At 43.7% G+C, this 26820-nt stretch overlaps 1 protein-coding gene across 5 annotated transcripts in view; it reads left to right on the forward strand.

Annotated features, from left to right (window-relative positions):
- The window catches only part of ZNF521 (zinc finger protein 521), a 304810-nt gene extending 281965 nt beyond the window's left edge, over nt 1–22845 (forward strand). For all 5 annotated transcript variants that reach the window (XM_043443844.1, XM_043443843.1, XM_043443842.1 and 2 more), the window contains one exon: nt 22028–22845. In XM_043443844.1, the coding sequence (XP_043299779.1) occupies nt 22028–22057 (30 nt within the window). In that variant the 3' untranslated portion in view covers nt 22058–22845. The remainder of the gene's footprint in view (nt 1–22027) is intronic.
- The last annotated feature ends 3975 nt before the right edge of the window (nt 22846–26820 follow it).

Below are 26820 nucleotides of genomic sequence, written 5' to 3' on the forward strand. Positions count from 1 at the left end.
CTCTGTTCTAGTTCACTGGAATAATTTCCCAATTAATCATACCTTGACATAGTTTCATGTTAACTGGTTTCCAGGTAAAAATTCTTATTTTTAAGCCTTCATGTTTTTCAAGGGATATAAGAGCCTTGCGCTTCTTTTTATTTTTGGTTTTTCTTTTTAGCACACAATGGGAAAACTGAACGTTAAATTTGCTTTCAGAAACGTTATTTCAAAACCCTACCCTTCTTCCCACCCTCTTTCCAAATTAAAGATAAGTGGCCAAAATGAAAAGTTTTATCTGGGCCCTTTACGTAAGACAAGGTAGGATCTAAGTGTGGTGTGGGGAAAGGTTTATTTTAGATTTATTTTGTTTTCATTTTTTAATCTGGGTCAGGTGGAAATTCTCTTTTGCAAACAAGAGAAGTGGAAAAGTGTGTGTTACTGCTCACAGCACTTCTATACGAAGTGCCTTTAAAACCGTGTGGGCCCCCCCCCCATACTCTTCTTTTCACAACTTTTCTGTAGTTTTCCATTGCTTTTTTATTTCTAACAGAGCTTGAAATAGCTTTCATTATTCCCAGGTGGCACTAGTGGTAAAAGAACCCACCTGCCAATGCAGGAGATGTAGGATATGTGGGTTCGATCCCTGAGTAGGGATGATCCCCTGGAGGAGGGCATGGCAACCCACTCCAGTATTCTTGCCTGGAGAAGTCCATGGACAGAAGAGCCTGGTGGGCTACAGTCCCTAGGGTCACAAAGAGTCAGACATGGCTGAAGCGACTTAGCATAGCATACCATGGCATCCACACTCCAACTGGAAGACTCAGAGAACCCTGTCCTGCTTTGTCTCTAATCATTCGGTTTCCCTTTGGGACCCTCAGATTGGAAAGAATTGCCTATCACTGCAACTGGCCCGCCATAGCCAGGTTCCATATTGATCATTTGGGAGAGGACAGTCAGTGTACGGGGTGGGAAGAGACATAACAACACACGTCTTGCCTCTTCCTGGGTGGCCTGCGCCTGGTACCTTCGTTCTCCACTTCCTTCCATCCATCGGACCTCTGTGTGTCTCTTGTTCTCGGGGCCAAAATCACACCCCTAAACACACCTTATAGACGCGGAAGTCTGCAGGAGTGTAAATCATGTCGAGTGAACATGTGGTTCTGGAACTGGCCCACTTCTCCACCGCCTCCTTTCTCTGCTTTGTGGCCTTCGGGGCTTTTGAAGTAAATTGGTGCTACAGCAGCTTCCACTTAATTTGCTCAGTGGTTAAATTGATCTATCTCTTTTATTTGATCGGATCTCCAGGAACCGAATCATTTGCATTGATTTATTGATCGGAGCTGTGTTTTCACCATTACTTTTGATCACTTTCAGCTGTTAATATTGGATAATTCAATCAGGATTGATTGGCCTTACCATTGAAGGCAGAAAGTTAATCATATAGGACAAAGAAATAGGGCACCACTCACCTCGATTTGACTGTTTCCTTCTCTCTCTCTCACCCTTCTCCTCCCACCCTGCATCCACTCTTTTCCTGTCATCTAAGCAGTAGCAAAAAGCTGGGGTTTTTCTTTAGTAAAGAAGGGAGTTTAAAATTTTATAGCATTCACAGTGCATCTAAAGATGAGGTAGTTTTATTCTGCTTTTAATAAAACTGCACCTAGAAATTAAGCAAACATCCATCCAGAAAGATGGATAAGCAGGATTGTCACAATGAACTCATTTGGACTCAATGAGTGAATGCATTTTCAATTACCCGTTTTGTACCAATAAATGCCTAATCTGTGTATGCATGCTTGGAGGCATAGCCTGGGCTCACCTTTTTCTGAATTTGGCCCTCACCGCCTCACCATGTGTCCTGCTCATCAGATTTTCAAGAATCAAGCGGTTAATAGGACCAAAGGAAGAGCAACAGAGGTCTCGGCCAATAAGCGAAAACCACTTTATTTACATTTGACTCATTTCTGCGGCACCCCAGCTCAGTTTTTAAAAATTCTCCATCCATTAATTTCTCGATGTTCCTATCGACGGCTGGTTTTTGCCGTTAAAAGACAGAGCACCACCTCCCCGTTCTAAGACTCGTTCCCTCCCTCCAACAGCCCTGTTGTTAGCGATCTGCCATGACATTATTTTTTGTCTGGCCCAGAGTTGACGACAGATGGCCATCTCCGAACTGCCATCAGTGCGACTTTATGGAGCATTCAGCTAGGGTGTACTGAAGAGCACCGCGGCCAGTATGCCACCCCCTCCTCTCCCCCCACCCCCTGGAAACGTTCATCACCTCTGCCACAGCCCGCTTTGGCTGGGCTCTGCTGGCCCTGCCGTCTCCTGGGCCGCCAAGTCAGCTTGCTGCCACGGCACCAGAAGATCCGCCTCCATCAGGAATGAGAAACTGCGGGCACGGCCGTCCTACAAAGACAGCTCTCTGCCTCGGCGCTTTAGCAGTCCGATCCCCGGGAGAGAGCTGGACCTCCACGTCTCTAGAACATTCCACAATCCAGGGAGGCACCTTGAAGTCCCCACACGTGTTCCTGTTTCAGATGTTCGGTCCACACACGGATCAGTTTCGTCCACGTTCGCAGAGGCATGATGCCAAGAATAGACGCTTTGTGTTTGCAAGCTTCGATCAGACTCTTGGAAAACACCACTTCGGTATCCAACTGCTTGTGGCAATTAGAGTCAGAGAGAGGATCATCATGGGCTTCGATGCTCAATTCCCTAAAATGAGCAAAGAATTCACTCCAGCATCTTCCGATCCATCGACATGGCAATCCCTTGGCCGGCCGCATGAAACGAGCTGTTGCTGAGCATTTGGAGCAAGATTGATAGGCTGTTCTTGATCGAGTTTGCTAAGGCCAGGCGGCTTCAGAGCCAAGCGTGTATTTTAAGGGGAATTCACATTTGTATCCTTTATTGTTATATTTGCAGCGAACCTACACTCCTAACAGGCTCTGCCCTGCAGCTATGAAGGAACGCGTTCCCCCTCATCCGGGAGAGAGCGGGATTCTGTGAAAGCCCGCGATGTGGCAGGCGAGAAGAATAGTGCTTAAAAGCCGTGCTCGCAGTTCTGTCATTTAGAACAGCAACTCCAAGGCTTTAAATGGGGGTGAGAGGCAGAGTAAACGAGGCCTTTAAAAGTGGTGAAATTCTAAACCGCCTAAAATAACAGGCCTCCTTCATTGATAACTTCATTGAGGGAGTGATGTCGGGGAGCTCACTGGCCAGGACCTGCTTTCACTTTCCGGTAAAGAGGAGGGCAGCGTTTGCAGAGGCAAGGCTTTCCCCCTTGTACCCAGAGTGTCTGGGAAGCCGGCAGGCTTTCTTTAGTGGCTTCCTCTGGCTTTGATGTGGCCCCTCAGCTGGCAGATAGACCATCTCTTGCTAGAAACCCGAATTGCCCGTAAAAGGTTTCCTTTTTTGCATTGCCAAGACTTAATTTTATAATCATCTGACTTCCACCACTGGGCACATCTGCGAAGTGTGTGCGTCTTCTAGACACATAAAAGGCTACTGTGACACCATCAGCTACCAGCAGTGTGCTTGGGAGTTTATAAGCGGGGAGAGGTGTTTGTGCAGGAAGATAGAACCGTCTATTCGCCGTGAGCCAGGCTCTAAGACCTCACCCCCGTGCTCAGTTATAATTCATGACAATACTGGTGGGAAGCCCTCATCTCTCTGTGGAGTTAATGCATCTCCACTGAAGCCTGCTGCGAGCACCCTGCGTCCCCGCCCACCATCTGTGCCTCCACTTGCAAGCGCAGGCTCTCTCTCTCTCTCTCCTCTCCATTCCTCACTCTTTCCTGAGATCTCTTGGTATTAATATTGTCAAGCTACTCCCCACTTTGTAAAGGTGACTCTCCAAAACAGGCTTGTTGTATTACAAGTGGAAGGGCTGGAAGGGATGCCTTCCACTGTGGTGAAATGTCTCATTTGGAAAATGTCGATTAGAAAAGGATGAGGGGGCAGCGGTGCCCTTAAACCAGTCGCAACCTCCAGGGTGGTCCAGGATGCTCTGCCAGTCCCTGGCTAGTAAAGGGACACCTGTGGTCCATGGTGGGCAGCCTCACAGGGTAGACATGACGATTCAGGTTAATCCTGTTCTGAGCCAGAGTGCAGAGTCTGGAGCTGAATCTGAGAGATGCTTGCCCGCTCTGTCCAGGGGCTTGGACCAGCTGTGGGGGCCAACCCAGTCCTGCACACCAGCCCCTCTGTGAGGAGGTGCCGGCAACCTTGAGAACAAGAGCAGTTGTCCCAGGGCTACCCAAAGCCTCAGCTCAATACGGTCAAGCCTTGGGCTTTACAGAACCCGCCTAAAATAGCTACGGTCACTTGTGAAGCGGAATGAGCAGAGGTGACCAAACTCCAAAGCTCCCCGCAGCCCAGAGCCGGCAGTGGTTTGTCGCTAGCCTGTCCCAGCTCCTGGGTACCCTCTGCCTCCCTCTTCGCCTCCCTGATTCCCACTCCCCACTCTGCTGGGAGCCCCCGAGGGTGATGGGCCACGAGGCCAGTGTGGGTTCAAATAAAAGATGACCGCGCACCTCCTTGAGCGCGGCTGACCCCAGATGAATGTTTAATGTTTCACAATATGTGCTCTTAACAGGGCCCGTTGTTAGTGCTCCTTTAATAAGATAAAGCAAAACCAGGCCGGGGACACCAGCAGATGAATTTAATAGATGTGATGCCATGAGCTACCTCCTGTGTTAGACAGTGCTAAAACAGCCTTTCTCTACTTGAGACTCGGGCTCACCCCAAGAGCCGTCCCAGCTCCGGAGGCGAGGTGAGAGGTCACCCACTAAGACGGTAGCACCCACACTGCCGTTCAGCCTTGTGTGTAATTGGTTCCGAATCTCCTCCTGACGTCTGGCTGGTGCTCGTCCCGTCGTCTCGCTCACCCTCCCAAGGAAAAGTAGGGCAGGGAGCTGGCGGTGCGCCCCTGTCCAGGTTTTCCTGGGTGAAAGATCACTTGGAGATGACACAGCTGAGTAGTCAGCCTGAAATCCTGGTTGGTATTTTATTAATTTTGCACCAAGATAAATCCTGAAATTCTGACAAACTCCATGACAGGTGAAATTCCTTCTTGCAGCATCTGCTCAGCAAGAGGCTGCTCATTTCGTTCTGTTCCGAGGCAGGCAACAGGAGGGCAGCTTTCTAATCAGCCCTCAAAGGACCCCCAGCCGCCCCAGAGTCTCCGGCTGATTGAATAACTCCTGGGCCTCTTCCCCTAGGCCTCCATCAGCGGGGGTCCTGTGGAAAGCAATCTCCTGCAGACTGGCACTGAAGAGCGCTTTAAACCACCATTTTCTGCTCTCCAGAGGAGCCTAGAGTACTAAAAGATAGATGGACTGCAGATATTTTATGAGAAACTGTCAGAAGAAGAGCAGAGTAAATGTTTTTTTTCTTCTTCTTCTCCGAGTCACACACTACATCACTGTTGAATTTCTCCCAGAATCTTTTACATTTAAAGTAAGAAATTAATTGGTTGCTAACCTTTCACTCCCCCCTCCCTCCTTCCTCGTTGTCTTCCTCTCCCTTTATTTTTTTTTTCCTTAAATATTCACACAGAGGCCCTTTGCTTAACCACAGTTGCAGAAAATCAGTACCATTTGCAATGAAATATTTATAATGACAGAATGAAAAATTGGATTCATTTTCTGGACTGTAGCCGAACAGTCTGCAACTTTGTGTGGTATTGTTAGGCATTCCCCCCCTCTTCCTCCCTTTCATTGGAAGCTTGTTCGAAAACAGGACACATGGACGTTTACCTATGCTTTGGAGGGCGGCCTACCAAAACACAGAACCCGTTTCTGGGCTTTTTTTTAAGGGAGAGAAGAGCTTATTTTCGTCTGTGCTGCCACGTGGGGGGCACTCAGGCTGTGGCCCATAAAAAGGTAGAGAGGATGTGAATCCGGTCAAAAGAAAGAGTGTTGGCTCTGCGGGGAGGAGCTGGGACAAGTTTATAGGGAAGGCAGGAGACGGTCTGGCCCACACTGTCCGCACTCTGAGCTGAGTACAGACAGCAGCCACAGGCCATGGAGGCTCGGGCAGATTTATTTGGGAAGTGCTGAAGGCAGGACAGAGGTGTGCCAATAGATACTGAAATACCGGGCCTCACCTTCTCTTTTCCCCTTAGCGTTTGCTGCCATGGGCTTTCTTTCCACGTGATCCCATATTCAGAGCTGCCTTCTTTCTAACCAGGGTTGACGACTGCATTTTTTTCCCCCCAGAGATGAAAGTCAAAAGGATTTGCTAGGACAGTCCAGCAGGCTTGTACTTCAAACAAGCCAGCCTCACCCGGGCAGGGCCACCACAATGCATCCATTCTTCTTCCTCGACTTGATTGGATTTGCAGCAAGATGCCTGTGAAGTGCATTCCAGGTTCCCAAATAAGTTTTCACTTACTACTGCACAGCCAGGCCAGGAGAGCCGGTCCACTTCTCCTCCCTCCTTTGTCGAAGCCTAATAGGGTATTCACCTCCATTCCCGGGACCCCTGCTCAGGCTCCCAGGCCAGCCCTCTGACTTAACCTTTCATCTGTTCCTTGGGTCTAAATAGTTAGCGTTGTTTTCTTTAGGTAGTTCCCCACCGCCCCCCCCCAAGTGAGAACAGTTCTAGCAGGTTTCAGCATGAATACAGGCCAGTCCAACTCAAATCTGTGGGTTTCGCTCACTGAATTCGCATCCTGCATTGCCGACTCCACAAGATCAATAATCCATATTTTAGTGTATAATAAAGGCTGCCTGTAATTGAATTAGCTCATTCATTCCATCTGATTAGCCCTGTTTTATTCATGGAGAGGAAAAATAATACAAACGTACCTTCTCCAACCTATTACATGATGTGAATGTAAAAGAGCCCTCAGCACTGTAAAACACATTTATAAAGATGATGGAGCGTTAATTTCAGTATTTGTTTATCCTAGGAATAGGAATAATGTGAGACACATCACGCTGCACTTTTGTGGTGATAACTTTAATGTTCACATCTACTGTGTCAATCTGTCTTCTAGTCAGCCTGGCATGAATAGCCTATAATAGGTCTCTCTTCTGACCAAAATCAAGAACACTCCTCAGTTCTGAAGGACAGCTGGGATAAACAGTCTCTGGTACTTGCCCTTGGAGAGATCCACCTTAAGAGATTTTACCCGGAGGTCATTACCTCTTATCCATCCTTGGATTACCATTTGCAAGCCTTTTGATTGCGTTCAGTCTTCTCTTTGAGGCAAAATTTTAGCACAGGTTTGAACCTGGGTGATGAGAAACACTGAACAGAAAAGTTGTTCCTCATTATTGAGACCCCAGGCTCTCAAGACATAGCCCAGCTTGTGTGTGACGTGTACTTGCTCAGAGATTTCGAGTTGTTACACAGGCTTCTAGGTCTGTCTTTTCATTGCCTCCCCTGAAAAAAAAAAAATGATTTGGAGAAGGATGCTGACAGTTCAGCAGAAATGGTGTGTGTTCTGACACCAAGTGCATTGTAGCTTAGGAATCTAGCCTGAAGTTATTTTCTGTAGCATTTCTTTGATTCAGAGGAGAAAAAGAATTTTCCTTATAAGTGTATGTTTTAGGATGTGACAATAACTATTCTCCGTGGCTGTACATGAGTTCATCAAAATGTTTCCACTTATCCATTATTAGTACTGGCTTTCTGGAGGACCAAGGGTAAGGGGGAAAAAATGTTTGGGCATTAGTTTTTCAACAACTTAGGTGAGTCTGAAATATATTCCCAAGTAAATGGGAACTGTAATCATGGCAGGTTGAGAATCAATCTTTTCTGCAGACCAGGAAAGGATCAGTGAATAGCATTCATTTAGGTACTGCCAGATGTATTTCTGCAAGGGGCGTGCCTTGCCAAGCACTTTGGGTGATTTTAAGTGTTATTAAGCAGACTTACGGGCCCTCAGGACAGACGTAAAGGACCCCGGGGCAGAAATTCCTGGTGGAGGAACATTCCAGGGCAAACGCATCCTCAGAAAGAGAAGCGCCCAAATGCAGACTGGATTTGAATAGCCAACAACTCTGGGAATATTTCTCTTCCTCTTGTCCAGCTCCTTCTGTGTCATGGCTGGTTTGCATTTGTGTTTGAAGTGCCAGGCGGTTTAATGAAGTTATTCTTTTATAAATTTTGCAACACTGAACCAAGCATGAGGGCTTTAAATTAGAATAAGTGCCACTTCTGTGTGGCAGGTTCCTTTGAGGACTGATTAGAATGAGGCCTCCTGCCGCCCGGTCCTTTCTGCACGGCAGCCTTGGTGCATGGGCTTGTTTACAGCTCACCTTTGAATTTGCACAAGCGTGCACTGTGCCTGCAGCCTGGCCCTCTGATAGCGGAAGCTGTCTTCCTTCCAGGATCATGTTAAATACTTCACTTTAAGGAGTTATTTTTTTAATTATATTGCTTTATCGTAATGAATTAAAATGAATGTGGAGTAGCAAATTATATAAGGATGTGAGGGTGATAGATTACTCTCACCATAGCTACCGCACATCTTTGTGTGGGGGAATTAAGGGGCTGTCTTTCTAGAAGCTATGTGCACCGTGAGGGGTGAGGAAACTGTTCCACAGAGATCAAGAAGCAGAGTCAGAAAAGATGCCCAGGAAATAGGAAGAGAATGGGAGTGTAATCGGTGGGTTTATGAAGCAAATAGAGGCTCTTTTGGACAGAGTTGGGGGTGGAGTATAGTTCTGCCATTTGAAGACCTGAAAGATTCTGAAACAAGAAGAGATGAGGGGCAAAAGGGAATCCATGGATATCTAAGACCACAAAGTTCCACGTAGGATGAGAGATGCGCTTAGCGTTCCTGATTTCCTCTCTCCCTGCCTGGGTGCACTGGCTAATAACCAGGGGTGATTTCAGAGGAGGAGGAGACAGGGGGTTTGAAACTTTCTCCAGTACACAAAAATATTTAGGGAAAGGGGAAAGGAAAGGGAATATGCAAGATTGAGAAAAAAAACAACCACCAAACTTGAGTGCAGAATTATTTCTCCTTTCTTCAAAGGAGGATTTTTTTCTTTTAATTTAAAGTGAGAGACACCCAAATAGAATTGGGCTTGTGAAATATTTGTATTTTGAAAGGATTTCCTTAGAATTTAAAACAAAGCCTACTTGGGGATCCTTCTAATTGCATTCTCATGCAAGCATGGAGTTTGCAAGCATGAGGAGTTTCACCCGTAGAACCCAGGCTCGCATGTAACTCCCGGCTCCATGGCACATGCTCATGCCAGCATCCAGTGTAGGCATGGGTGTGTACATGGCCACATATGCACACACACTTGTCCTTCTGAAGCTTAATTCTGGAAATTATTGGGCTTCCCTGGTGTCTCAGACTGTAAAGACTATGCCTGCAATGCAGGAGACCCAGGTACAATCCCTGGGTCGGGAAGATCGCTTGGAGAAGGGCATGGCAACCCACTCCAGTATTCTTGCCTGGAGAATTCCATGGACAAGGGAGCCTGGCAGGCTACAGTCCATGGGGTCACAGAATCAGACACGACTGGGCTACTCACACACACACACACACACACACACACACACACACACACAGAAATCAATACATTGTCCTCTCCTAGTTCTATTCTTTGTATGTGTATTTACTACAGCACATGCCCTAGTAGACAGTATTTGGTGGCTTATGATGAGGAAAGATTGTTTTCTGTTATTCTTCATGATTTATAACATGTTGACTTACTCTCACAGTGAGTTTACCTCCTAGACAGCACGGCAGTGTTTTTAATGATAAGAAATAACATATACAAGAAAGTGGCATTTCTTTTGCTTTTTGTCCAAGTTCAAGACACTATTTTTCATAATTATTGGGAACTGGTTGAAGGGAATCCTTGTCCATATCAAGTGGAAAAGCAGGAAGAGTTCTTGCTTCCTCCTCCTTCCTACAAAGGTTACCCTTTGAATATCAATTACTATGCCTTGTGCTTCTCCCATTCTAATCAGATGACCTTTTGCGTCTGGTGGACCAGAGTTTAAATCCTAAGCCTGCCAGTCAGTTTTTAAATCAATGCCCTGTTCCAACAGCTTCCAGGTACATAACTTTCAATGGATTTCAAAAACAGGAGTGAAATAAGCAATGCGGGTGGAAACTTGCCGCTGACGGTCAGACAGCCCAACCTGACTGCAACATCTTGGGCCAAGTAGTGTGACGGTGGGTCATTTCACTAACTGAATGCTTTACCAGAAAACTGCTGTGATTCAAAATCTAAGAGAAAAGGGAGGAGCAGGAAATATGTAACATTTGCAAGAGGACATTGCTGAGCAATTATCAATTTAACCTCCCATTCTTTGCCGCTCATTACTACACGAGGCTGTTGAATATTTAATAGAAATTTGTTTAATTGTGTTTGACTCGGTGGGGGGCTGGGGTGGGTGGGGGCCAGGAGGGGGTGCGCTGAATGTAACTGGAGTATCCTGAGTCAGTTGTGTGTGCCCAGAAGCCAGGCAGAGAGGAAATTTATATTCGCGCAAGAAGAACACATTTCAGTGTCAGCCAAGCCTTCTTTTTCCTTCCTTCCACAGATTTATTTATCTTTAAGGTATCTAAAATTAGAGCACGAAGAAGGGGCACTGTTCACGGATGTAAAATTGGAAGGAGGTCATTCTTAACCTTGTTTACAGATGTTCTAGTTTAGAAAGCGCCAGTGTGATAAATTAAACATTACAGGGGGAAAAAAATTAAAGCTTAGCAACAACTGGCACATGGACACATCTGTCTGTGAAGCACTGACTTAATCCCTGAATATCTTATTAGACTGTATTGCCTATCAAAGCCTTCTGTCTCACAATACACTAGGATCCTGCAATTCTAGAATCTGAGCAGAATCTTTAAGCTCTGGACTCTCATTTTTGCTGGCTTTCTATAGTTGGATTTAAATTTTCTGTTGGCTCCATGCATGCAAACAGGTCGCTCAACCCATTGTTCTCTTTTAAAAATAAACTTTGCACTTTTAATGTATCTCCCAGTTGCCCTTTGCTCTTTTTAGCCTTTTCTTCCAATTTGGCACCTTATTATTTTTTTTTTTTTTCCTCAATATAGTAGATAGGTCACACCCCTATCAGTTCTTTCAAAAAGGGAACTTTCAAGCTTGTCTTATATGCAAAACAGATAGGAGTCAGCTAGCCACTGAAATCTCACTACAATTTTTAAGTGAGAAATGAGAAACAAAACTTTTACCAAGTTAACGTTGGGCATATATGACCTGTCAGCAGCATTTGTCTCTCTTTGAAGCTGGTGGACCACAGTGGCTTGTTTTATTTCTCTGAAATATTTACTTGTCAAAATACTAGACATTGTTCTATATTAGCAATGTGGTCATGGCATTCTTTTAAAAATGCATCTTTACTTATGTTTTTAAAGACTCACATTAGACTCAGGCTAGACTACTTTGGCTTCCTTGGTGGCTTAGATGGTCAAGAATCTGCTTATAATGTGGGAGAAACTTGGTTTTGATCTCTGGGTCAGGAAGATGCTCTAGAGAAGGAAATGGCAACCCACTCCAGTATTCTTGCCTGGGCAATCCCATGCACAGAGGAGCCTGGCAGACTAAAGTTCATGGGTTGCAGAGAGTTGGACACAACTGAGCAACTAACTAACTTTTCAGGCTACTTTAGGTGGGTATTCTTGAGGTGTCATTCACCAGCATTGGCTTTCCCAGCACACATAGTGAAAATAAGCTCTGTTTAAAGTGACCTCCATCTCCCTGCCCAACCGGATGGATCTCCAGCCCCCCAGGGATCCGTCACCCCTGATTCCCGTGACTCTCAGCCTGGCTCCCATTTGCCTTCCCCCTGGAGCCTGTCTCTTGTCTTCTAACCTCCTCTTCCTCATCATCACTCCAGCACCAGGCAAGCGTGACTTCTCCAAGAACTGAGCTCAGAAGGTGAGGTGCCCGTTCTCTGTGATCCATGGTACCTGGTGCTCCTGCCCCTGATGGTGCGCATCTGTCTGGGCCCCACAGTCAGCCCAGCGCAGGGATTAGAGCATAGGAACCCGTACCACTCACCAGTTGCTTCTTCGCAGAAGCCAGTTCAGCCATGGAGTAGCTCTAAGACCTTGAAAGTTGACTTAAACTCTCTGGGACTTGATTTCATCGTTTATGAAACGGGATGTTGGAACAGATACTGCTAGAAACCATTTCTTTAGTTCTCTGTGGCATCACTTACATCGCTGACTCCTGCTGTTGAATCTCGACCAGCAAATGAGGGATGATGGCTCTGCAGTTGTTCAGAGTAGGGAGTTGTTTCCATACCTTAAATATTAATTTCCACAGCTTAATGTTTTGGTCCTTTTATACTTTATCATATTGTTAATATTTCTAAAACAGCATTGATTGTCACATGTTCCACCTTTGTTCACTGATGGTACATGGAAGGTCTTAGTAAATTGCTGAATATGTGGATGTTTTTGAGAAATGATTATTCAGACAAGCAATGACACTTATTATATATTTCAAATAATCCTTTTCACAATTTCTCTACAAATGCTCATTCTCATCATTGACCATATTTTTATTTTGTTGTTGTTGTTCAGTCACTAAGTTATGTCCAACTCTTTGTGATCCCATGAACTGCACCACACCAGGCTTCCCTGTCCTTCACTATCTCCCAGACTTTGCTCAAACTCATGTCCATTGAGTCAGTGATGCCAGCCAATCATCTCATCCTCTGTCATCCCCTTCTCTTCTTTCCCAGCATCAAGATCTTTGCCAGTGAGTCAACTCTTTGCATCAGGTGGCCCAAGTATCGGAACTTCAGCTTCAGCATCAGTCCTTCCAATGAATATTCAGTGTTGATTTTATGGCTGTGTTGGGTCTTAATTGTGGCATGCCTTATCTTCACTGCAATACACAGGCTTCACTCTACTTGTGGTGTGTGGGCTCCACAAGTTGCTCCCTGGCATGTGGTATCTTAGTTCCCTAACCAAGGATCAAACCCATGTACCCAGCATTGGAAGGCAGATTCTTAACCACTGGTCCACTAGGGGAATCCCAGAACATATTTTTTAAATGCCATGCAGTATAGTTCCATATGGTATATATGTGTCTCTTTTGCTGTCCTTTTATTTTAATTTGATGGGGAACAGGTACCACGGAGACTGAAGACTAGCTTGTGTCCTCAAGCAGGCATGGCAGGTTCAGTGTGTTTTTAGAACACTAGGCAGTGGTCCTCAGCTGCGGGTAATTTTTTCCTCCAGGGGATATGGCAAGGTCTAGAGGTTTCTGAATCTTTGCGACCCCATGGACTGTAGCCCACCAGACTCTGTCCATGGAATTCTCCAGGCAAGAATACTGGAGTGAGTAGCCATTCCCTTCTGCAGGGGATCTTCCAGACCCAGGGATCAAACCTGGGTCTCCCACAATGCAACCAGATTCTTAACCATTTGAAGCACCAGGGAAAAGGTTTCTGGCTGTCATGACTGGAAAGGTGCCACTGGCATGTTGTTGATGAAAGCCAGGGATGCTGCTAACATCCTAGAGCGCAGAGGAGCAAAGACTTGTCTCTCCCAACAAGCCACTACTGCTAAGGTTGGGAAACCTGGTCTCCCTGGCCTTCCATTTAATTTGTAGGAATCTCCCTCTAGAACAAAGCAACTGAATGACGAGTTTTTGTATAATGACTAAGAAACTGTCTTTTGGGTTTCTTTGGATGAGACAGAAGAACTTTCTACTACAATACATAATCAAGAAGGCTGAGATAACCCAGCCCGACGTTTTATAGGCTTTTTTAGCATGAATGTCCAAAGGAAAAATACAAAAAAAAAGAAAAATGTCCTTCAGTGAGATTTATTAGAATGTGAAATTGTTTCCTCTGGGAGGTGTGATGGAAGCTTCATTGCTAAGACCATTAAAAACTAGCCCAGAGTGTAAACTTCGTAAAACAATTTTTGTCCAGCAAGGGGACAAATTCAATAACCTAATAGTCCTTTTCTGTCTTTAACATCGTGTATTTTTCTGATCACTTCTGATGATGCCATTTCACCTTTTGCTGTAATATAGCTTAGTGTCACCCAGAAAGTGCTTTGCAACGTCAGGCCAAGCCCATGCGAACTGTTAAATGTCAAAAGAAAACGCATCAGTGTCTCTCTAAGTTCATGGTGATAACATTACCATATGAAAAAATAAAGAGGGAAATTCTGTCAGTGCAAACATGATCATAAATGCAACATTCATGGCATTAAAGAGAGAGAGGCAAAGCATATCATGACAGACAGTTTGGGAAATTCCATTGCTATTTATCAAAATACAAGAGTGGACTTCATTTTAGTAAATTCTACCAAAGTGAAAACTTTGAACCAGCCACCCCCAGTCACGAAAATCCATTTTATGAATATGTTTTTTACTTTGGGAAATATCATATATTTGTCTTTTAAAGAATATTCATTAAAAGTATGTTGTTATTGTTTATTAGCTAAGTCGTGTCCGACTCTTTGTTTGCAACCCCATGGACTGTAGCCTGCCAGGCTCCTCTGTCCATGGGATTTCTCAGGCAAGAGTACTGGAATGGGTTGCTATTTCCTTCTCAAGGGGATCTTCCCAATGCAGTAATCGAACCGGCATCTCCCGTACTGGCAGGCAAATTCTTTACCACTGAGCCACCGAAATGTATCTCACCAAAATGCACATGCCCATGTATAGGTTCCTGACCTTTACCAGGTAGGGGCCATGAAAACACAATTACCCCAGATTTCCCCAGCTAAAAAGTATATAATTTGTGGTCAAGAGAAACCTTAGGATGGTGAAACGGAGTCTAATTGGTATTGTGGATGATTTGGGTGATTTTTTAGAACATTCTAATGGTACTTACAGAGCTGAAGTAATTCGCTTTTAATTAATTTAAAACTATGAGTCCTTTTTGTAATTGTGTGGACTTTGAAAATGTTAATTTATCGCCTTCACAAATCCTGTTAACCTTATCAAGATATTTAAAAGCTGCCTTTCGCCATTGTATTTTTTTCTCTAACCAGTGAGGGGAGATTGCCCAACATCTTCTCTCCATGAGGTGGCTACACTCTTAAAACTGTTTTACTAACAAACAAAGTTGGGAATGAAAAAAAGAGAGAGAGTGGAAATGTAAAAATCTTGATTAGAAAGTATAATTTAATAGAACATGTATCGAACCAAATGTATTGATTAATGTAGAAGATATAGTACTTATATTGATTCAAACCAGAGATTTAGTACTAAAAGCTCTGAGCCAAAAAGCTGTTGCAGATTGCTACAAAAGTCAGTTTAATGCTGTCCTTGAGAGTGCCTTCACAAAGAATTTCTTCTAATGTTTGAGGACTAGGTAGAATGCGGTATATGTCAGTTTGATCCCGGAGGGTTTTATTTTGTACTCTAATAGCTGTTACGAGCCTACATTATATCCAAGGAGTAATTTTCCTTAGGGGTGCCCAGCTCGCTTTGTGTCAATATTCTAGCATTTTAAGTCACGTACAGTATATGCTTCTGGGAACAGGGAAGGAGCCAGCCAGACTCATAATGGTCTGCATTCATTAATAAAGGCAGAGGCTTCTGTCCCTCCATCGCCCACTACAGGGAGGCTTCTTTGGCCTTCAGGGACCCGAGCAGACACATTTAAAGAAAGCTTTATTTTGAGTGGGCAGGAGATGAAATGTAGGACTTGCAGGCATTTCCGAAGTCAGCTATATGCCCGAGCACAGAGGTGACCTTAATGGGTCAAAGAAGAATGCAGGTCAAAAGACTTATTATCCAGCCTGTTGGAAACCAATTGCTTTTGTTTAAAAAAAAAAAATAAAAAATAAAGCAGCAGTGCTTAAAGGTGGATAATAATGTAGAATTCTGTTTGCAGCCTGTAACTGCACGACTGTGTTTGTGTACTGGGATATGCTTCTAGAAAAATAAGAGCATACAGACTATGATAGTGTTTACAGATAAAGGTCCAACCCTGGTGATAAAAGGAAGGGTAATATAATTAGTTAATCAGCAATGATTGATTACGGATGTTTGCATTCTTCAACTAAAGAAAAAACAACATGCTGCCTTGGTGCTGTCACCATCTGTTGAAAGAAACAGCTACATTTAATCTTTCTATTTCTTTTATTTCTTCCCGCCTTGCATTGTTGCAAAGCCACAATTGCCTATTTCCTCTGGTTGGAAAACATCTCATTTAAACTGAATACAACTCCAGTTTAAATTCAGGATTCTAATGGCGTGGTGAATTAGTGGAAAGATTGTTTTGTTTTGTTTTTTTCATTCCTTTTTAAAATGGCTCTTTTTCTTAGTTTTAAAAGCTTGTCAGAATTTGAGACAAAGGGCTGTAAAGAGACAAGTCACAGTAAAAATGATTAACATCTTTGAATCAACAGATCTCACAAAACTTCCATTTAGACATAGTTTTTATTTTTATGACTATTGCTACTTAATATTTTGTTGATGCCAACAGAAGGCTACAAAGCACAGACTATGAGACATCGTCTCTGCCAAAATACTGGCTAAGCAAGGGTGATCCATGAGCACCATTTTTGGGGTGGGGACTTAATTTTTCCACCCTGGGAAGGTAGATGGCCCCTGATTTTCCTCTGGAGCTTAACTTCATCGTTGTTATAGGTGCAGATATTCAAATTCACATCAAGATCGCAGGCAAATGGGATAGTTTGGCCAAGGTGAATAGTTACAGGGGATCGTGGGTTTTTATTTTTATTTAAAAATATTTTGCTTGGATTGCATTTTAAATAGGATTAAACCGTTTGACCAGTAAATGTGGTCAGCTCTCAGAAAGAGAGAGGCTGAATTAATCATGTGTTAGCGTGCCAAGCCCAAAATGAGAATTCCAGTCTTGTAAAATGAAAGGCATCTCATATTTTAAAAAGAAATTCATAGTGCTAGAAGGGAATTTTTAAGGTCCTCATCTGTTTTTTAGCTTTCTAAGTTTAATTTCAGGTTTTAGAGGAGAAAAAGAACAAACTCCTTCCAAATGGGGCCCTTTACAGTAAAAAGACTGGGGGTTTTTTGCGTTATTTTTGTTTTAAACCTGGCTATTAAGGTATCATACGTAGATGGATTGTCTTTTAAGCTTTAAGGTGTGTTGTGAATTTAATTTTTTTTAACACAAACCCCTCTCGTGTAAAACAACTGTTCATAACTGGGATTAATGGTTTGCAATTTTCAGTTACTTAGACATGGGGTCTCCAAGAGATGGCTTTTTGCAGAGTAGAATATGGCTCTCTGTGGGATGACAGAACTTTTCTTCTCTTCCTACTTCCTTTTCTGTCATCACCCCTCCCCACCGGCGTTGATGCTGCGCTGATGTTCTCCTCGATTATGTAAAACACTTTCCCTTCATTGGAACAGATATTTTTTCTCATAACCTGTCATTGCATTAAAGTACTTTGGGGACTGTGAATTGCTGTGTAAAATTGGTGAGATTACCCACTGCTTTGTTCTAGTGTAGTGGTTTCCTCCAGACCTAAAGAGCAGAAAACTCTTACAAGAGAAGGCGACTCGCGGATGGCCTGGCAGCATTTTCTCTGCTCTGCTTGTCCCCGTCCCTGTTCTTGCTGCAGGGGTTCACGGCGGGCTCTGTGGTGTGGCTGGTGTGGCTGGCCTGGCGAGGAGCATCAAGCCCCAGGCACCTGCCCTCTCCTTGGGCTTAGCACTTCTCTGGTCTGTTTCATCTTTCCCACTCACTTCTTGTCTCCCTTTCTGAAAAATGTTGTCTGTGATTTTAAAAATACACCCAATTAGGCAGAGGGCTCCCAAGAAGCAACTTCTTGTTTCTCTTATGGGTGGATCTTCAGTGAAGTCTGGAGACGAACACGCTGTCTTTCTCTCCAACCCCTAATCGCCAACCCAGTAACCTGTGCAGCTCAGACACCCATTCCTCCCTCCAGAAAATGAAATCAGGTCATTCATATTTTCAGTGACTCAAAGTACTGTGGAGGGGAGGGGAACAGTCACACCTCAGGGATCCTCCAAGGTGGTGAGGACAAACCCTTGAGGACTGGATCAGAATCACCTGAGGTTTTTGTTTGTTTTGTTTTCCATGCAAATACGCCACATTTCCGGGCTTCCCAGGTGGCACAGTGGTAAAGAATACACCTGCCAATGCAGGAGACCTAAGAAACCTGGTTTCTATCCCTGGGTTGGAAAGATCCCCTGGAGAAGGACATGGCAACCCATTCCAGTATTATTGCCTGGGAAATTCCATGGACAGAGTAGCCTGGCAGGCTACAGTCCATGGGGTTGCAAAGAGTCGGACATGACTGAACACACACACACACACACACACACCCATACACACACACACACACACACACACACACACACACACACACCCATACCCATTTCTCACCTTGAGAATCACTGACAGTGGTGAACGCCATGCCTAGGGATGGGGGCTGGGTCTGAGGAACCCTGTTCTCCCCTTCTGCCAACTTGGAAGGAAAAAGAGAAAGACTGACAATGAGTGACCTCAGTGGTATGCAGATATCTCCGCACTGAGAGAACTTTCTGCTGTCACCATCTTTCATGCCAGATTTCCCATTTAGACGTTATTTATACTGCAGCTCCTTATTTTTGTTGAAGCTTGCATTTCACAAGCCCTACCCTTGTCCTTCTCTCCGATGATTTATATTCTTCTCTCTTAATATGCAAAGCATAAATCCTTTATAGTAGCAACTTCAATCTGTTGCAATAAGTGATTCATATGTAGTTGTTCATTTCTTTGCACCTCTGAAGAGACGTGTATAGCTTTGGTTTAGGATGAAAGCATCCAAGAAACAACTGTTGCCGACTATTGTGGCCAATTTGTGTTAGGTTTCTGTTTTGCAGTTTCTCAGTGTATATAGATAGAAGAACACTGGAGAGATTGTAACATAGCTTCCTTCATTAACCTCTAAAATTCAATTGAATGTGCAATGTCTGTAGTAAGCACTCAATTTTTTAACATTTTTTCAGTTAGTTATTTGGCTGCACCGCGTCTTAGTTGTGGTATGCGGAATCACTAATTGCAGCATGAGGGATCTAGTTCCCTGACCAGGGATCGAGCCCTGGACCCCCTGCATTGGGACTGCCACTGAACTGCCAGGGACATTGCTAAATCTCTTTAAATAATGTTATTAAATGTTTTTTTTTCTTTTACTTTGATTTTAAAAATCACACATCCTCCTGTCAAAGTTCTACCATTTAGATAGCTATTGTCACAGCTTCCTGTACTTATTTTCTTAATTTTTTAAATAAAAACTTTCTGTAAGATCAGTCTTGACTGTGAGATAGAAAAATGTATCAGAAAGTTTAGACAGATCGTTTTGAGTAATTGAATGTTTTTATTGTTTATAACCTCTTTAATCATACTTATGTTGATATTTAAGGGGATAGCAATGTTTTCTTAGTCTCATCAGTTTTTTTATTATTATTATCCTTTATGTCTACTTCTGGAGAAAAGTAATTTGCAGAACTATTTATTTAGAATCAATACAAAGGAAAAAAAGTGAAAGTGACGCCATGGATGGTAACCTGCCAGACTCCTCTGTTCATGGAATTCTGCCTGTGATACAGGAGAACCAGGTTTTGATCCCCGGGTCAGGAAGATCCCCTGGAGAAGGGAATGGCTAGTGTTCTTGCCTGGAGAATTTGATGGAACGAGGAGCCTGGCAGGCTATAGTCCATGGGGTTGCAAAGAGTCACACATGACTGAGCGATTAACACTTCATTTTCACTTTTTTCCTTTGTATTGATTCCAAATAAATACTTCTGCAAATTATTTTTCTCCAATAGGCAGACATAAAGGGTCATCAAAATACTGGTGAGACTAAGAAACATTACTATCCCCTTAAGTATCAATGTAATTATGTTCAAAGGAGTTATAAACAATAAAAAACATTCAAAGTGCATTGTCTAAACTTTCTCATACATTTTGCTATCTCAGAGTCCAGCCCAATCTTACAGAAATTTTTTTTATTACCCTTTATGTCTACCTATTGGAGAAAAATAATTTGCACAAATATTTATTTAGAATCAATGCAAAGGAAAAAAAAAAAGAGTTGGCATAAAACTGGTTTGCTCCTGTATGGACTTTTAGGCTAATATTGTTAAAGAAGAATTCCAGCTCATCTTTCACTAAATTAATAAAAATGGTATGTTTTAGATAAAGGTGAGTGAAATAAAGTCCTCATTATTGTTGTCCATTTTCTTATAAAATGGACTTAGTTTGAAATAGGGAACAGAAGACCTGGGTCATCTTCACAAGACCCCTGTCACCCTCACTGGTGCTGTCAGCCCCAGCTGGGCAACTCAAAGCAGCCAAGCCTCCGGCCTTTCACCCTCTACTCACTGCGCAGGCATTTGGCTAGTTTCCTGGGGAAATGAAAAGATAACAAAGATCTCGAAGACAAAGCCCCTACTGAAAATTTTCCACAGCTCCTCCTTACCTACAAGACCAAGTCTGAACTCCATAGCCAGGTACAGAAGGCTTTTCAGAATCTGGCCCCAAACTTCTCTCTACCTTCATTTCTCATCCACACTCTTGGTTCTGGACACTCGAGAAGATTCCAGCCAATCTGAATGAGCTGCAGGTCCACAAACCTACGTTGTGTATTCTTGCTTCGTTGCCTTTACCCACGAGGGTCTTTGGCCTGGAGCACCTGCCCTGCATTCCAAATGCCTCTTCGTGTTTCCAGCCTCAACTAAAATGTCCTAAGCTAGGTCCACTGCCAAGCCTTCCCCAAAGGCCAGGCCAGGTTAGGTGTGTGTGATATTCCTGTGGTCATTTCTAATATATTCCCACCAGGTGGCTTTTTCATTAGGTGCCCATGTGACTTTCTTGAGTCCGTGAGCACTCTGAAGATGTGAAGGCTTGGACCATCCTTCTACTTCCAGTGGCCCTTGCCTAGCTGGTCATTCATTTGGCTGGACCCTCTTTGCCAAGCACTGCAATGCTAGGGGCTGTGGCTGGTGGTAATGCAAGCGTTCAAGAGTTGTTTATGAAGGAATGAATAAGTGGGTGAAGACCAGAATTACAGACAGAGGGAGAGAGCCAAAACTGCAGATAACCAGAAGACAAGACCTCAGCTGCATATGATATAAGCAGTATTAAGGACAATCGGAAATCAGAGACAGGGAAAGCGGTCTTAGATGGGATGAGCATGGAAGTGGTCATACTTAGGGACAGACCTCAAGATTCTGATCAGAAAGGATGGGTAGAGGGGGTCAACAGTGAGAGGTGGGAAAACACGGCTCAGGGAAGGCGCAGTGGGGTCATCTCCAGATGTTTGCTCCAAATGAATGTCCTGTGGGTCTGTGAGCATCCCCCATGCAGGCCACAGCCCCAGGTCTGGAGCCCACCCACCCAGTGTTCACCCCTGGGCCTGCTTGTGGCTATAAGTTGCCCCAAAACCCAGTTCCTGCTCACAATTTGGAACCGGATGTTAGCTCAGAAAGGGGACATGCAGTGTGGATGGAGGGGACACCACCAAATTACCACAAAGACTGCACCTACTGGGGACTGGAGGGGGGCTGGTTTCAGGCTGCTGTGATCGGCTTCTGCACCAGGTGGGGACCCAACCCTGAGCCCACCCCCAGGAGAAGAGCTGGAGATGTTTCCTGCCCCGTCGGTCAGGTGTTGGCCAGGCATCTCTTTTCCATAAAATCTATATTTAGGGATGGATAGGGCCTCTGTTGTTAAGATGTTCACCTTCTAAGCATGAGTAGAACAAAAGCATCTCTAATCAATGGAAATAACGCACAGATAAATCTGTTAAAATAGTGTTACCCTGGTGTTTGAAAAGAGGCGTATGCTGATAAGAAGAGATGGTGGAAGGTGAGGGGTGTCTTTTGGGGAGTGAAGCAGAGTCAGAGAAAGGGAAGACCCCTGGCCCCACCCCACCCCTCCCTCCTGGCTCTCACTGGGGGTGGGGAGAAGCCAGTCCCTACCCCAACCCCAAGCCCCCATTCTTCCAGACCCAGAAACAGTTTTCAGGTCATTGTAAATCAACCAGCATTTGCAGATACTTGGTTTGATGAAAATATGATCACTTAAGTTTTTTTCTCTCCCTCCACCCCCGTTTTCTTTCTCGTTACAGAACCATACGATGACCCAACACAGCAGTTAGTGCAAGCACCGTCTCTCAAGGAGAATGACTTTTGTGGCACAAAAAGGGAACATGTTTTACTCTTTGCACGAAACTTTCATTGTTAATGTATATTATTCAGAAACATTGTATTGTACCATAAAACTTGTATTATCAAAACTGTTGGATGTTCATGTGTTTGAACTTTTGAGCACCGGATAGACCCCCTGTATATAAAGTGTCTCACATGTATTATGTCGTCTGATACTAAAATGGTCTTATAAAGACAAGTGGACTTGGGCCCTATTCAGGCAAGATTAAAAAAAAAAAAAGAATGTGAGCAAAATGGCTTAAGGGAAAGTATTTTCAAGGAAGACAGATTAAAACAACCCGGTTACACGTGAGACTATATATGGACTTCCTTTTCTTAACACTTAAGCCTAGAATTTCTCTTTTTTGGTATATCAACGGTTAAACCCAAGACTATTTTTTATTGCTGAAGATTCTTGCAAAAAACCATGAAGAGATGTTCTCACAGAACCCCACAGCTGGGTAAGGCCCGTATATATATTTGTAAGCCTTGCAATGTGACAGGTAGCATCACTATATATGCAATAGTTGTTATGTAGACTGTCAAAGAATTTTTTTTTTCCTGGATACATTTGAAACTTTGAGTGTTCAAGGTTTTCCTTAATGATTTCACACAGCCAAATTCTTGAATCAGTTGAACTAACCTGTATGTTACTGTTATTAATGTTTACTCTGCAGTCTGAACCTGGAGATTACTGGAATTGTTTTCCAAGAGGAAATAAATTCAGTTTACCATTAGGTATGAGTGTATGTGTGTGTCTTCTTTTTCTAGTTACTTTGCCATTAAAAAAAAAATCTAATTGCACCCCTGGAAATGAGTTCTTCTCTTGAGAATATCCCAGGCACAACCTCAATCATATTTAACCTTTCCACACTAGGCCAAAAGCACCTAGGAGGAGATTCATCACATGGCATAGAGAAGGCATCAGACCTAAAGTACTTATTCCTCTCACAGATCCTACCAGGTCACATTGTACTGGAGGATTTTGACATCACAGATGGATGTGATGGCTGTTTTCTGCATAATTTGCAGCCCAATTCATGTCATGCTGTGCAAATCTGAACTCAAAGTAGATGGCTGCAATTTGAGAGGCAGTTTGGCTTATGTGTACTTAAGAAGCAGCTTTGTTCATTCAGAAGACAAAGCACAGAGCAGGGAGCCCGGAGCCTGTAAGCCTCACGCTGGCCCGGAGTGCGGACTCTTGGTGCGGTCTTCTGCACACCACCCACCTCCAGGCCTCGGTCCCCTAGCCCAGGGAGGTGACATGGATTGGTCATCAGCCTCCATACAGGCATGGGGAGTCTCCGCAAGACTGCTGACACCACGCCACAGCTTGCCACAAAATGGTGAATGAGGAGGTGCTCTCGAATTTCAGAGGCTTTTTTGAGTGGGAACAGAAGAGCATCACCATGTATATACATTGAGCCCTGATATATCTTGACTCAAAATTGGTGAGTACAGAGTTGATATTAGTGGGCAGCTTTCCTCCACCTCCTGCTTCAAATACTTCACCCACTGGGACTCTTTCACCCTCTTTGAAACTCTGATGACCTCAAGCAATTCTTTAAACCTTAAACAAGCAAAAATCTTCATAACAGTTTTTTTGATGGGGAAACTAATGCATGGACTTACTCGTTTTATCATGACCAACTGTCACGAGAGGAACCATGAATAAAACCCAGATACCAGGTATGAGCCTCACCCCATAATCTGTGTCAAACCATAACCTCCATCAGGATCACCTGGAGGGCTTGTTACTTCACAGGGTGCTGACCGGATGCCGAGAATTGCTGAGTCAGTAGACTTGGAGTGGAGTTCAAGAGCTGACAGTTTTAGGATGTACCCAGCTGGGAGCTCCTGTTCCTAATGTAGGGAACACACTTTGAAAACCGCTACTCTACCCCATTTCCAAATGAGTTGAGTGCATTGAATAACCATTCAGAGTGCCAGCAAATTATGCTACTTATTTTGTCTCCAATAAAAAGACAGTTTGGTCAAATTTTAGGATCACTTAGAAATAAGTACCTCCTGGTGATTAATGTACATGTGCTTGCCAGAAGGTATCATGCGCATGTGTTTAGTTTTTTAATGCTAGGAAAATCTACGTCTATACATTTCACAATGGATTGCCAGCATGCTATTTAATTAAAAAGCTTTTTCACCAGCTACATAAATAATGAAGTATGCTGAGAATATGCAAGTGCATTCATAATTAAAATACTCCGCTATATTTAAAAAAATTAAGATCTCTGGTCTATTCAAGGATTTTGCATTTAAAATGAAATAGCCACACTTAATGCTGTTTTTTTAAAAGCTTTAAAACCTTGGGTTATTAATGAGTGGGTTATATTTTACTAAAGGGAAGCTGCTCTTCATTCATGGAAATTAAAGCAGGTGATGGTATTTATCCAGGGATGAAGCCCAAGTTGCCTTTAACAACATCACCTCTGAGACTTTCCAAGCTCCTGGTAAACAGCAGGGGTTGGGCTTCTTAAGATGCAATGGAGATGAGGCTGATCATTCTAGAGGCCATCACACGGCTGGCCAGTGAGTTCCTTCAACCCAAGCACGGTTCAGTCACTTCCCAGACAAAGCCAGAGGCCGAAGAAATTGACTCATTACCCATAGGCCTGACTGATCCTCCAGTGACAAGGTCGTTCAAATTCAGCAGGCTCTTCTTTATAACCAACCATTCTTTGGGTCATAAATACTGAACAGTGCGTGGAACAGTCATTCCCTCCTGCTTGTTACCTTGTTTATGTTTATTTCCTGCTTCATGCCCTAAGAATATAAGGCAACTTAAAGATTAACACAACGTTAATAGGAAAAGCATCATTTTGGGACTTCCCTAGTGGTCCAGTGGTTAAGAATCTGCCTGCCAATGCAGGGGAACACAGGTTTAATCCCTGGTTCAGGAAGATCCCACATGCCGCAAAGCAACTAAGTCCATGCATCCCAACTACTGAGCTCATATTCTGCAACAAGAGAAGCCACTGCAATGAGAATCCCGAGCTTTGCCAAGAAGAGTAACCCCCACTTGCCATAACTAGAGAAAGCCCACACAGACGCAACAGACGCAGCACAGCCATAAATAAATAAATCATTTTTTAAAAACAGCATCTTACAGAACAGTGAAAACACAGTAGAGTGATTGGCTTGTTTTCTGCTTTAATTTTGCTTTGAATGCATTCTTACATTGGCTTTGAGGTTCCTGATAGCAAAGGGAAAAACAACAGAAAGAAAGGATTATATCAGTTCCTTATGAGAGTTTTTTCCCCTAACACTTAATTCCCAAAGAACTTTCTCAATGGCTTTCTATGCAGTCGATTTGCCAACACAATGACCAGTGTTCCTGACCCTAATTTTATGACCCCATGCAGTGGCTGTCATCTGGAGGAATGTGGCTTCATCTATAGGCAGAGGCCAGAGATGCTGCTAAATAGCCTGCAATCCACAGGACGAGTCCCCAGAACAAGGAAGTAACAGCTGCCAAAGATCAACAGTGCCAACGCTGAGAAACGGGTCTAATGTAGTGTTCTGATTGTTCAAGGAACTTTTTACATTGGCATCATCTAGACAACTTTTTAAAAATCTATTACCTGCAAGATTCATATATCTGAATAACATACTATGAAAAACCCCAAAGAACTTTTTAGCCTGCCCTATATATATATATATATATGTATATACATACACTCTATTGTCTGAGCCACCAGGGAAGCTATACATATATATATGTATATATTTATATGCCACATATGTGCACATATATATGTGGCATATATATGTGTGTGTGTCTATGTGATATATATCACACATATGTATATATGTGGCATATATACATATATGTGATATGTGATACATATATATATATACACACACACACACACACATACACCCCACACTGTGTGGCTTGTGGAATCTTAGTTCCCTGACCAGGGATTCAACCCTCTGAGCCCCGGCAGTGAAAGCACCAAGCCCTAACCACTGGACCAGCAGGGACTTCCCCTAAAAAACTCTATTCCTGAATCCCACCCCTAGAGAAGCAGATTTAATTGGTCTAGAGTGCAAACGTGCCCCAGGTGACCCTAGTGTAGCCGTGTTTGAGACCCACTGGGCCAGGCTAACATTCTCTTATACTTACTCTCTAACATACTTATACTTAAGTATACTGGGCTCAAGACTAGAAATATGCAAATAGCATCCTAGGAGCAGAGACATATGGTCCTCACACACTTTTTCTTCAACATTACTTTTTATAACTGGGCATGTAATGATTATTTTAAGTAGACTTACCTGTAGCAAGTTTCAGAACAAGGGGAAAGGGGGGAAATGACCCAGAAGCCCACCACCCTTACACCTGGGTCCAGGATTACAAATTAATGAGTGAGAAACCTGGCCCAGGGGGTACTCTGGCCACCCAGAGAGCAAGCCCCCCATCACCTGCCTCCACTGCTGCCTGGAGGAAAGGCAGCCTGCCGAGGCCAGATTGCCCAGTGTCTTAGGAGAAGCCAGCGATCCGGGTGGTTATGTGCCATGTGCCAATTTCTAAATGTTGGCAGCCTACTCCGATTGTTATTCAAACTCCGCTGACCCCCCGCTGTGCAGGCCATATGAGATAGACTTTCAGGCCAGGTCCTGCTCTTGGATTGCCAGTTTTGACCTTCAGCATCAAGTATTATTTTTTTTCCCAATTATTTTCATGCCAGACTAT

This window comes from Cervus canadensis, chromosome 23, assembly GCF_019320065.1.
Source record: "Cervus canadensis isolate Bull #8, Minnesota chromosome 23, ASM1932006v1, whole genome shotgun sequence".
Taxonomy (NCBI): domain Eukaryota; kingdom Metazoa; phylum Chordata; class Mammalia; order Artiodactyla; family Cervidae; genus Cervus; species Cervus canadensis.